This window comes from Gorilla gorilla, chromosome 6 (genome assembly GCF_029281585.2).
Source record: "Gorilla gorilla gorilla isolate KB3781 chromosome 6, NHGRI_mGorGor1-v2.1_pri, whole genome shotgun sequence".
In the NCBI taxonomy this organism is placed as follows: Eukaryota; Metazoa; Chordata; class Mammalia; order Primates; family Hominidae; genus Gorilla; species Gorilla gorilla.
The window spans coordinates 152,252,184-152,264,258 of record NC_073230.2 but is presented as its reverse complement, the minus strand read 5'-3'; the positions used below and the strand labels follow the sequence as shown (position 1 = coordinate 152,264,258).

Genomic DNA, 12,075 nt, shown 5'->3' with positions numbered 1-12,075 from the left:
ATTTCAATACAAGATTTTTAAAAGTAAACTCCTATAACCCACACCCAGATATAGCCATTGTTAATATTTTAAAATGCATCCTTTTACTCTTTTTCTGGATGAAGATAGATGGCTAGCTAGTTTGATTGATTTTGAAAGTAATTACAAATGAAATCTCATTGTTACAGGTTATTTTAATTAATTAATTTATTTTTGAGATAGAGTGTTGCTCTTGTTGCCCAGGCTGGAGTGCAATGGCATGATCTCAGCTCACTGCAACCTCCACCTCCTAGATTCAAGCGATTCTTCTGCCTCAGCCTCCTGGGTAGCTGGGATTACAGGCACACACCACCAGACTCGGCTAATTTTGTATTTTTAGTAGAGATGGGGTTTCTCCATGTTGGCCACGATGGTCTCAAACTCCCGACCTCAGATGATCCACCCGCCCTCAGCCTCCCAAAGTGCTGGGATTGCAGGCATGAGCCACCATGCCCGGCCTTGTTACAGATTATTAAAAACAGTTGATTGACACAATAACTTAAGAAAATAAAATATAATAGCAGCATGGTGCCTGGATAGGTTGGTGATTGAGCAATCTACCAATAAAAGAAAAAATTAAGAGTGTTGTTGCAATGGTTAAGAGGAAACAGATCCTTGAACTAGCGTGGTGGCTATGGATAAACAAAGGAGGGCTAGATGCTTCCAGTTTCCAGCCCAGATGACTGGGGAATTGGGAGCCATAAACATGGCCTTTGCGAGAGGGGAGGACTAGGTGTGTATCTTTAGATGTGTTGAATGTGTGGTGGTGGTCAATCTGGTGGTTAGAGATGTGGGCCGGGACTCAGAGGAGGACAAAATCCAGATTTGAAATTCATTTACATTTTAAAGATTGCTTTGGTTAAAGAAGGTGAGATTTCTGAAGGAGAAAATAGAGAATTTTTTTAAACAAAGATAAGAAAAGAAATGTGGGGTCATCCATGTTTAGAAAATGGCAGAAAGACAGGGAGCTAGAGAAGGAGACAGACGAGGGAACCCAGGATGGTAGGAGAAATTCAAGAGTGCAGGGTCCTTGCAGTCAAGGGTGGAAGTGACTTCAAAAACGGGTTATTTGTAGCCTGAAATGTTATAGAGAAGAAAAAGAGGATGAGGATTCAGCAAAAAAGATGGAAGGAAATAATGTGTAAGGTATCTAGCGCATTTTCTGGCACAGGGAAAGAACAGTAAATATCAGCTATTATTTGAACAACAGACCATTAAATTTGGCAGTTAGGAAGTGTTTACCCCTTCATCCTCAGACCCAGCCAAATGTCTTGCACAGAGTTGGAGCTTATTAAGTGTGTTGTACAATATAATCAATGAGTAGAAGACAGAAGAGGAAGAGCTTAAGAATGGTGATAATGTAGAGGTGGCCAAGTCATAAATCTACTCATCCCAGCCAGCAATCCATTCCTCGCCCCAGGGAAACTCCTGCCTTTTGGGAATGTGTCTCCTGGGGTCAACTGTGCACACAGGCTAGTGTGCGTGGGGAGCCAGGCTAGCACTATGGGGACCTGATTGAGAGAGAGGTTGATGGCAATCTCCTGCTAACATTTCTCAACCTCTCACAGATGTCACATAGAATGGGCATCAAGTGCAATGGGTAACTACAGCATTGTCAGGGAGTTTGTGCTCCTGGGATTTTCTTATCTCCATGAGTTCCAGGTTCTGCTGTTTGCTCTGATCCTGTTGATATATGTGCTGATGCTGCTGGGCAACCTGGCCATCATCAGCTTCATTTGCCTTGATTCCCGCCTTCACTCACCCATGTACTTCTTCCTCTGCAACTTCTCCCTCATGGAGATGGTGGTCACCTCCACTGTGGTACATAGGATGCTGGCAGACCTGCTATCCACTCACAAGACCATGTCCCTGGCCAAATGCCTAACCCAGTCTTTCTTTTACTTCTCCCTGGGCTCTGCCAACTTCCTGATACTCATGGTCATGGCCTTTGATCGCTCCGTGGCCATCTGCCACCCCCTGCACTACCCAACCATCACGAATGGTCCAGTGTGTGTGAAGCTGGTGGTGGCCTGTTGGGTGGTTGGTTTCCTCTCCATTGTCTCTCCTACACTGCAGAAAACACGACTCTGGTTCTGTGGCCCTAACATCATCGGCCACTACTTCTGTGACTCTGCCTCGCTGCTCAAGTTTGTCTGCTCTGACACCCGCCACATTGAGCATGTGGACCTCTTCCTGTCCCTGCTCTTTGTGCTGACCACCATGCTGCTTATCATCCTCTCCTACGTCCTCATTGTGGCTGCAGTGCTGCACATCCCTTCCTCCTCTGGATGCCAGAAGGCCTTCTCCACCTGTGCCTCTCACCTCACAGTGGTGGTTCTGGGCTATGGCAGTGCCATCTTCATCTATGTGAGGCCAGGCAAGGGCCACTCCACATACCTCAACAAGGTGGTGGCCCTGGTGACTGCAGTGGTAACCCCTTCCCTCAACCCCTTCATCTTCACCTTCCGGAATGAGAAGGTCAAGGAGGTCATTGAGGTTGTGACTAAAAGGATCTTCCTTGGAGACCCAGCAGCCTGTAGGTGAGAGGGTGAGCCCTTGACAGGGCTAGAGAGCACCTGACAAGTCACGAGGAGTAGACTTGCTGCAGGTGGGCACCCACATGCCTAAGCTGGAGCTCCTCACTCCCTTTTTTCTCATTTTCTCCTGGTCCCTCATCTTCATGCAAGTTTCTTCTCCTGCACTGCAGAGAACTAATGGACACACATTGTTAGAATGTCTCAAAGGCAAGTTTCTGTGCACCTGAGATAGTTAAGGAATGGATAGGGAATGCGGAGTGAGTACAATGGGACGGTCTTAATTAAAAGAGATAATCCAAACAAATAAGGCTCTTAGTGCAGGGTCTGGCACATTAAGTAAGAGCTCAGTAAATGTAGCTATTATTAAAATGTCCTATTAAAACCTTTCTTTCTTAGCTCTATGGTTTTGCTTGCGTTCTTTTAAGTTTCCTTTATTTTGGATGTGTTTCCTTTTCAGGACCTGGCTTCAAGGTCTATGATAGAGTTCTGAAAATGGGAGGTGCTCTTAGAAGAGCAGAGAGGCCTGGCACCCCAACACAGGAGGAGCCATGTGCCTCTGTTGGCTCCCCTCTCTCGGCCTGACCACTCCTGGATGGAAGCAACCCTCACACCCAGGCAGCCCACTTCTTCCATCTGGCCCCAAAGCCTCTTGCCTTTCCACAGAAATGGCCCTCTGGGAGCCACTCCTCTAACCCTCTTATAGAAAGTCATGAAGACCTTACCTTTTTCATGCACTTGAGAGTGGGGGAAAGCTGAGCTGCGTCCACACTCTCAGACTTGCTGCCTTCCCCTTCCCGTGGGGCCACTACTTCCCTTCTACTGCAGAATCTTAGATCCAAGTTCCAGAAGAAGGACCAGTTGCCCAGGCCTTCTGAGGTTGGGTTTCCTGAGAGCAGCCTGGCCAGATTACCAGGGTCCCTGGATGGTAGAAGCAAAGGTGGTAGAAATCAGATGAGAAGGAGTAAACGGAGTGGGACTGGTGTTGCAGGTAACGTGGTGGGAGGGCTGATAAGAGAGGCATTCCTCGGAAATCTGGATGGCGTGAGAAGTCATGGGAAGATGGTAGGGGCAGGAAGAGATCCAGGTCTGGTTTCTTTTACTAGACTGAGTCTCAGCTGGGCTGGGCTAGGATTAGCAAAGCGGGGCAAAGAGTAGATGCAAACTTCCTCTCATTTCTGAAGCTGGTTCTGTCCACAGGATCCCCAGAGGAGAGGCCCTGCTCATAACTTGCAGTGTGATGTCACAGTGTGGGAGCCACCCCACAGGGCCAAGACTATGAAGAATGGTTGCAGGGGAAGCCTTCCAGGACACAGAGCTTGGAGGCACCACTGTCTTACTGTCTCTGCCATTTAGCTTGATCTCTAACATAGCTCTTTTTCTTTTTCAACCCCCACAGTACATTTTTGCATTTGTGGGCCTTGCCAAAAGTGGGCAGATACTTCTGATTCTGCCGTAAAGACCAGCAGGGAAAAGTTTTTCATCCTGAGAACTTGTCTCTTTCACCTCCCAAGAGACTAATTACTTGCCCTCCTTGCAAACTTCCTGAAATACTGAAGAGCTAAGTGGAAAGTAATTATCTCCTTCTGAGATGCAGATACTTTTCCTCAGCTTCTCCTCCTAAAATAATCAGCACAGGAGTCACTCAGTGTCCTCCCCAGGGACTCCTTCCTGCTACTCGCTCTTCTCTGCACATTACCCTCTTAAAAAACTAAAAATAATCAATAGCCTATAGAGGGCTATCTCCTGTTTTTCATAGGATTTCCTTGGAAGTGGGGTCTCTGGTCAGTTTTGGGGAGGGTCTGGCTAGCTTTGGGCCTTCACAGCAATCACCCCCATGGAATCCAGCGTCATGCAGCGTGACCTGCCCCACAGCCTTGCCTGTGGTTCTTTGCTCTTCAAAGTGTGATGCTTGAAACAGCACTGACATCTCCTGGGAGCTTATTGGAGATGCAGAATCTCAGGCCCCACCTGAGACCTCCTAGATCAGAATCTGCGTTTTTGCAGATCCCCGGGTGATTCCTATGCACATTAATATCTGAGTAATGCTGAGCTAGACAATTTGCTGGTAGAGTTTTCAAACAATAAATTGTATAAGAAAGGCCTTGTTCCAATCTCAACAACGTGAAGGGCATTGGAAGAGGGAATTTGGGGACACATTTGCTATTGTTGGATCCATCATTCCTTAGTGACCTTTATCCCAGGTCCCATTTCCGGAGACAGTAGTAACCAGGATAAAGACCCTGAAGACTCTCATCCTAGTCTGACTTTAAGCTTCTTGAGTGACTTCAATCAATGGCCCAGCCTCTGACTCACTGTTAGAATTCTATGTGGACGTCACCTAGAGATGTCTAGATATATTGGTTCCAGACATTTGTCTTAATGTGGCAGGGATGTCAATGTGCACAATGGCAATTGAGACTCCTGGATAGATAGAAACGAAAAAATAATTTTTTAAAAATCTTGCAACTTGCTGGGAGGAATCTTGGGATTCCAGTTCCAAATCAAAGTAGCTGTTATAAAAGGCTCCTCAGGTTTAAGACATGATGTAAGTAAACCACAGCTTCATGGAATTGCAAGGGAGTTTGTAGGTCATGCAGGCCTGCCTCCCTCCGTCTCAGTGCAGGCATCCCCACTGCAACACACTGATCAGACTGGCTTAGGGACTCTGCTTGAACCAAGTCCAGGGATGGAGCATGCCCAGCGGTGGGAGGCAGCCCCTTTCTTCACTGCATGGTTCTAAATTTTAAGAAGAAATCCTTATGTCAAACCTCAATGTGACGTCCTCTAACCTTCACCCATTGTCCAAGTTCTGCCTTTTTCAGTTATGCAGGCAGACTAGCAGGTAAGCAAAGATATCTACACATTCCCCTCCAAAATATTCAGGTTTACAAATAGGAGGTTGCATCAAACCGTTTCTAGAACTCTTGCCTTCTGCATTGCTTTGTTTGGTTCCTGTTAGGTACATCTTGGAACTGACTTTGACGTACTAGTTTAGACAACTAACTGAGATGTAGTGTAGTGGAAAATCTTTCCTCTTGCTCTGTTGACTGCATTTCTTACCATCAACTAAGATGGCATTCCATGTTTAGGTTATCGTGCTAACTCATGTTCCAAATTTACATAAACCTCATGATCAATGACAGCTAGCATTTATTGAACACCTACTATATTCTAGGTACCGGAAAAACAAAGATCTATAAGGCACAACACCTAACATAAGGAGCTCAGAACCCACACATAGACAAAACTGCATTGAACCAAGTCCAGAGATGGACCATTCCCAGCTGTGGGAGGAAGCCCCTTTCTTCACTGCATGGTTCAAATCTTAAGAAGAAATCCTTATATCAAACCTCAGTGTGACTTCCTCTGAGTTCCTGAAGGCTCTTGGGGAATGCCTCATTTCTTTTGATTAAGTTGAAAGTTACGCTGAAATGACTTTTTGAGGTCCAAAGAACAGTTTTATAGGCTAAGAAGAGGAAAAGTGAATTCCTGAGAGAGGCAACTGAGTGTGTAAAATAACATAGGCATAAAATGGTATATTGTGTAGACAACCAAAGCCTAAAGAGACAAGATTAATGAGTGGATTTCTGGAGATTGGCCATGGGTATCATCACTAATCAGACCCAAGCCCCCCAGGGGACCCGTAAGTGTCCTCTGCAAGATGCTGTACTCACTGAAATAACAGGGCATATTTGATAACAACAAACTTCAGTGTGTACATAAGTGTAGAAATCTCTGCTTGCCTAGGGCAATCATATTGTAGTCACCAAAGGTGCTATTTATCTTCAGCACTGAAACTGTATTGCCTTTAATTTTGCAAAAAACCTAAGTAAGTTCAGAGATCTTAGCTTTTCTGAAATGCTTGATTTCCCTCTCTGCCAGCAGCTGAATTAGTCACATGTTATACCCCTTTAAGGCTGGTTTGGTCGGGTCCTCCAACAAAAGGGAGGCATGGGGATGAGGTGGAGAATGGGGGGATTTGCCTTCTGTGTCTGTGGAGGAGAGGGAAGGAAATCTGTGGTGTCCCCTCTCCTTAGATCACAGCCAACTTCCTCCATGACAAGGACAAGGGCCTCATATACAGTCCTTTGGACTCACCCCCAGGGCTGGGTAACCCAAAAACTTCTGGGTGAATTGTCCACTGAGTGAGGGAAGTGGCAGAAACACAAGTGTGAGTGGTGAGCTGCCCAGCTGCTAGTGAAGAAGCCAAGTCCCCTCATATATGGAGGATCCTGTGTCTATCAGATAAAATAATTCATAAGTTCCCTTATAAGGGCAATGCCATGAGCTTTACCTCCATAGGACTTGGCAGGTGTCTAACTCAAGAGAAGGAGAATGACAGCAATGCAACATTGACTGGGGAGCAGGATCTAAGGGAAACCCAGAGGTAGGATGCTAGTGATGTTCTGGAGCCTCCTGGAGAACCCATACTGGGGCATTGCTACAAGACTCCTGAGAATGTGGAAGGGACTTTGGAACTGGCTAACTGGCAGAGGCTGGAACAGTTTGGAGGGCTCAGAAGAAGATGGGAAGGTATGGGAAAGTTTGGAAATTCCTAGAGACTTGTTGAATGATTTTGACCAAAATGCTGATAGTGATATGGACAATGAAGTCCAGGCTGAGGTGGTCTCAGATGGAGATGAGGACCCAAATGTTAGTAGCCAAGGCAATGGGGAAAATGTTTACAGGACACATCAGAGACCTTCACAGCAGCCTCTTTCATCACAGCCCAGAGGCCTAGGAGGGAAAAATAGTTAATGGGCCAGGCCCAGGGCCCTGCTGCTCTGCGCAGCATCAGGACTTGGTGCCCTGCATCCCAGCCACTCCAGCTCCAGTCATGGCTAAAAGGAAAGAAGGTACAGCTCAGTTCATTGCTTCAGAGGGTGCAAACCCCAAGCATTGGCAGCTTCCACGTGATGTGGCAGAAGACAAGAGTTGAGCTTTGGGAACCTCTGCCTAGATTTCAGAGGATGTATGGAAATGCCTGGAAATCAACTGTTAAATTGGCAGGAATTAAACACAGGCATGATAAAAAAAATTAGATAACAGAAACTCAAAATCAAATAAGTTATGCTAAAAACAAAGGTGATTCATATTCAAAACTCCTAATTACTTTGCTATATTGTACTTTTGCCCATGAGATTGAGGTTATTTAGGCCACCTGTCTCAGTGTGGTGGAAATACTGTATGGGGCTGCATGGTGGGGCATCTTTCCCTAACTCCAACTTCAGATGTCATCTCGGTAGCTTAAAACTGGACATGGTGAAAATATTGACACCAGGAAGTTGGCAAATGCTAGAAGTCAGCAAATGGAGAGAGGTGGCTAAACATTTACTATCAGACCACTGAGCCACGACCACCATTCCTCAGTACCCGTCAGGCATTGTTGAAAAAACATATGTACATCAGAAAACCTAGTGCTGAAAGAATTAGTGAATTAGATTCATATGAATCTAGTCCACTATAGGCAACACTGACATTTTCTTAGTTTGACCCAGAGGGTTTTTCACCTCACCACTCCTAAAATCCCACCTGTGCTGGGTCTTGATGTTGCTACCAACCACCGCAAGACCCAGGCCTGACTTTCCTTTGAAAAGTGATTATATGCCTTTGTCTTCCTTCTTCAAAAACTTTAATACCCTCAATTTCTTGCTCTCTAATCCTCCCAACTGGAAAAAATAAATCCATTTTTTTGGCTTCCCACTGGGATATACGTGTGTGAGAATGGATTCTTGGGTTAGCCATTTAGAACTAGGATGCCAGACAAATGAAGGGTGTGTGGGAAGATATTTGGGGCCAGGGAAAACATTTTAGTTTCACGAAATCCTGTCATGATTTCGCCCACACTTAAATTAGTTCTGGGTATTGAAAGCAACCTTGCCCTCCTACCACCCTGAAATTAGGTTCCAGTGTAAGCCACTTCTATGAAGTGGAAAGGCTGTTGCCATCTGTGCATCTACATCCAACAACCTTACATAGACAAACAACCACATCAACTGTTCTCACCTCCCAGGGAAAATGATGTCATAGCAAAGGGACTGTGAATCCACTGTATAATTAACATTGTATATGAACAGAATCAAAATATTTATTCAAAATAAAAATATCTTACATGTGTAGGTATTATTTGCTCTATTTCAAATGTTTGTGGAAATAGTGGTGATAAATAAAATACAAATCTTTTTTTCCTTCTTTCCAACTTTTATTCTGGGTTCAAGGGGTACATGTGCAAGTTTGTTACCTGGTTAAATTGCATGTTGCTGAGGTTTGGTGTACAGATAGCTTTGTCACCCAAGTAATCAGCATAATACCTGATAGTTTTTCAATCCTCACCCTCCTCCCTCCCTCCATCCTCAAGTAGGTTCCAGTGTCTATTATACCCTTCTTTGTGTCCATGTATACTCAATGTTTAGCTCCCATTTATAAGAGAAGATGTGGTATTTGGTTTTTTGTTTTTGTCTTAATTTGCTTAGGAAAATGGCTTCCAGCTCCATCTGAGTTGCTGCAAAGGACATGCCCTCACTCTTTTTTATGGATGCATAGTATTCCATAATGTATATGTACCATATTTTCTTTATCCAATCCACCATTGATGGGCATCTAGGTTGCTTCTATGCCTTTGATATTGAAACACAAATCTTTAAAAGTAACATTGAATCTATACTTGCTTTCTGCCAATATGTGTTTCTTTCAAGTGATGGATACTAAATGTGCAATTACTATGAGGAAGGGGTTACTAGAATTGTTGTCATTACAAGTCTACAAACTTGTAGAATCTTGATAGATATGTGCTCAGTAAGGGTGTAGAGGAGGCAAAACTGAGCAGCTTCAGATCCTGGAGGTTCCAACTTTGAATTAACCCAACTTTTAATTCAGATGGAAAAAGAAAATTCCAAAGATGGGGAGATGGAAAAAAAGGTTTGAAGAACCAGATCCTGCTGTCGGTTCTGCAATTTCTTTGACCAACTCATTCTTCCTCTCAGCCATGTTTCCCTTACCCGCTAAAGCAGGTCGGGAACACCGCTTGCTGCAGTTTCAGAATCAGAAATTTTCCTTCCGAGCTCTCATACTCTATAGGAAAACACCTTATTGAAATTAACCACACTTTTAAATTTCTCTCAGTACATGGAACCCCTTGAAGTCAGACTCCACATTTCTTTCATCTTCAACAGCCACTGCTGAGTGGAGTGTTTTGCTCATGATGGGTGATCAGTGAATATTTATTTAATTGAATTACTATGAGGGTAAAACCAAATGGAAAATATATGTAAAAGTGGTTCGTAAAGTATGAAAAGTATACAAAAGTAAGATATTGTTAGTAGAATTATTCTTAATTTACTCATCCTTCTTTCATTTACTCTACAAATACTTTTCTAGGTAGCAAGCAGAGAATAAACAGAGGCAAAAAACATCAATTCATTCAATAGCAACTGCAAACAACAGAATCATTGCTCTGTTATGTAATTAAAGAACAAGCAAAATTTTGGTCCAGAAACTGAAACTAGGAACGTGAAAAGACCCTCCGACTTGGCTGAGGGGTATCTCAGCAAGAAAGAAAGACACTTTCAGAAAGCCAGAGAAAGGGGTGCCTCATTTAGGAAGGAGTTAGCTTGGGGTAAGAGGAGGTCACAAGGAGAACCAATGGGTTGGTAAGCAAGCTGCATCTCTCAAGCTCCAAATGAGCTTACCTCATTCATTTCCACATAGTGGGTTTTTTTTTTTTTTTTTTTTTTTTTTTTTTTTTTTTGAGACGGAGTCTCGCTCTGTCGCCCAGGCTGGAGTGCAGTGGTGCAATCTCGGCTCACTGCAAGCTCCACCTCCCGGGTTCACGCCATTCTCCTGCCTCAGCCTCCCGAGTAGCTGGGACTACAGGCGCCCGCCACTGCGCCCGGCTAATTTTTTGTATTTTTAGTAGAGATGGGGTTTCACCGTGGTCTCGATCTCCTGACCTCGTGATCCGCCCACCTCGGCCTCCCAAAGTGCTGGGATTACAGGCGTGAGCCACCGCGCCCGGCCCATAGTGGGTTTTTTAAATGCTTGACATTTGTGATAAATTAGTAGTTTTATTGTTTTCAAGTAAGTGTAGCTACGAATAAACTCCTGGTTGTAGTTTATATTTCACAAATTGGGATATGGAGTTCGGTAAATTAAAGTGTACTTACAGAAACAGTGTGTCAAAACAACTTAAATTGGGGCTACTTTAGAAAATTCTGCATGGGCAAAAGCTAAGGGAACACCATGATCCTGAGGTCAAAGTAACTGGAAGATTTTAAAAATTTCAGGCTATAGTTGGAGGAGGGAGGACAGTGGAACTGATGTTTAACTCCAAAGACAGCACGGGACCTAATAGATTTTCAAGAATTTTATACCCACACATATGTGAATGTAATATAATGTTCATATTTTATGTAATGTACAATATAATATGTATGTGTGTAAAATAGGATATATAATGACTGAATAAGTGAACTTACTAGGTTTATTACAATCCCTTGCCTTTAGGCAAATGAATGTTTCTAATCATACAGGAGCAAAGTTTATTTTATCTTTCTAAAACTCTGAATATTTCCTCTCTGGAAACCACATAATTCCTCACTAGCGGAGATTTATCTTGTTTTAATTTCTCTCTGTTTCGTCTTTCTCTGATGCAAAGGTACCTGATGAATTGCACTCTCACAGTGTCCACCTTATAGTCAATGTGCTACTCAGGTGTCATCTTGTCAGGAAGCCGTCGCTGAGCCTCCTCCTGGTCTCAGTGTTGCTCTCCTGTGTGCTCATAACACCGTCTGTGAATCCACTGTTGCACGTTCCCCACTGTGCTGGAAACAGCTATTTATCACTCTTTCCTTCCTTAGGCCAAGAGCTTTGTCAGGTTAAGAACCATTTATGCCTTTTTTACCTTTCTACCCTCTACCTGTTACAGTGCCTGACACACACAGCCTACTCAATATTGAAGAAATGAATGAATAAATGGATGAATAATTATACAAGGACCCAGTCCTCCTCCCAACACTCACACACACATTGAAAAACAATCAGTTTGTTTTTGGTAAGTTTTGCTTCTTCCCTTGATCCCATGTAGCCCAAGCACTTATGGTGCATACACTCAGCAGCAGTGCATACTGTGATAGAGAAGCACACCCTGAACATGCACACACATACACACATATGTACACACATACACACCCATGCACACATACTGGGATTGGATACTACCTCTTGATCATAGAGCACTTCTTGGCTGCTCTTCCTTAAATGCAAAGCACATGCACTTCCCTTTACTGAAAGCTCTGGGCTACTCTCAGAGTTCTTACGGCTGCCAGGGGATGTAGGGAACACTTCCATGGTGGTCCATAAGAGCTTTGGGCCAGACAGTGCAGCACTGAGGGCTCACTGTAGTTATTGCTCAGAGGGAAAAATCTAAAGAAACTCAGCAGTGTTCTTCCCACTTGCTGGAGGTCTCCCTTCCCACAGAACTGCTCAATGGAAGCAGGCCAGGTCCCCCTGGGCCCTGGGCTCA

The 12,075-nt window shown here is 44.1% G+C and overlaps 1 protein-coding gene across 1 annotated transcript; it reads left to right on the top strand.

The window, feature by feature from the left end:
- Positions 1 to 1,614: 1,614 nt before the first annotated feature.
- Positions 1,615 to 2,562, top strand: LOC101124364 (olfactory receptor 6V1-like). Its single transcript, XM_004046391.4, has one exon. It carries the CDS (start codon positions 1,615 to 1,617, stop codon positions 2,560 to 2,562), a length of 948 nt encoding a protein of 315 aa, XP_004046439.2.
- Positions 2,563 to 12,075: the final 9,513 nt, after the last annotated feature.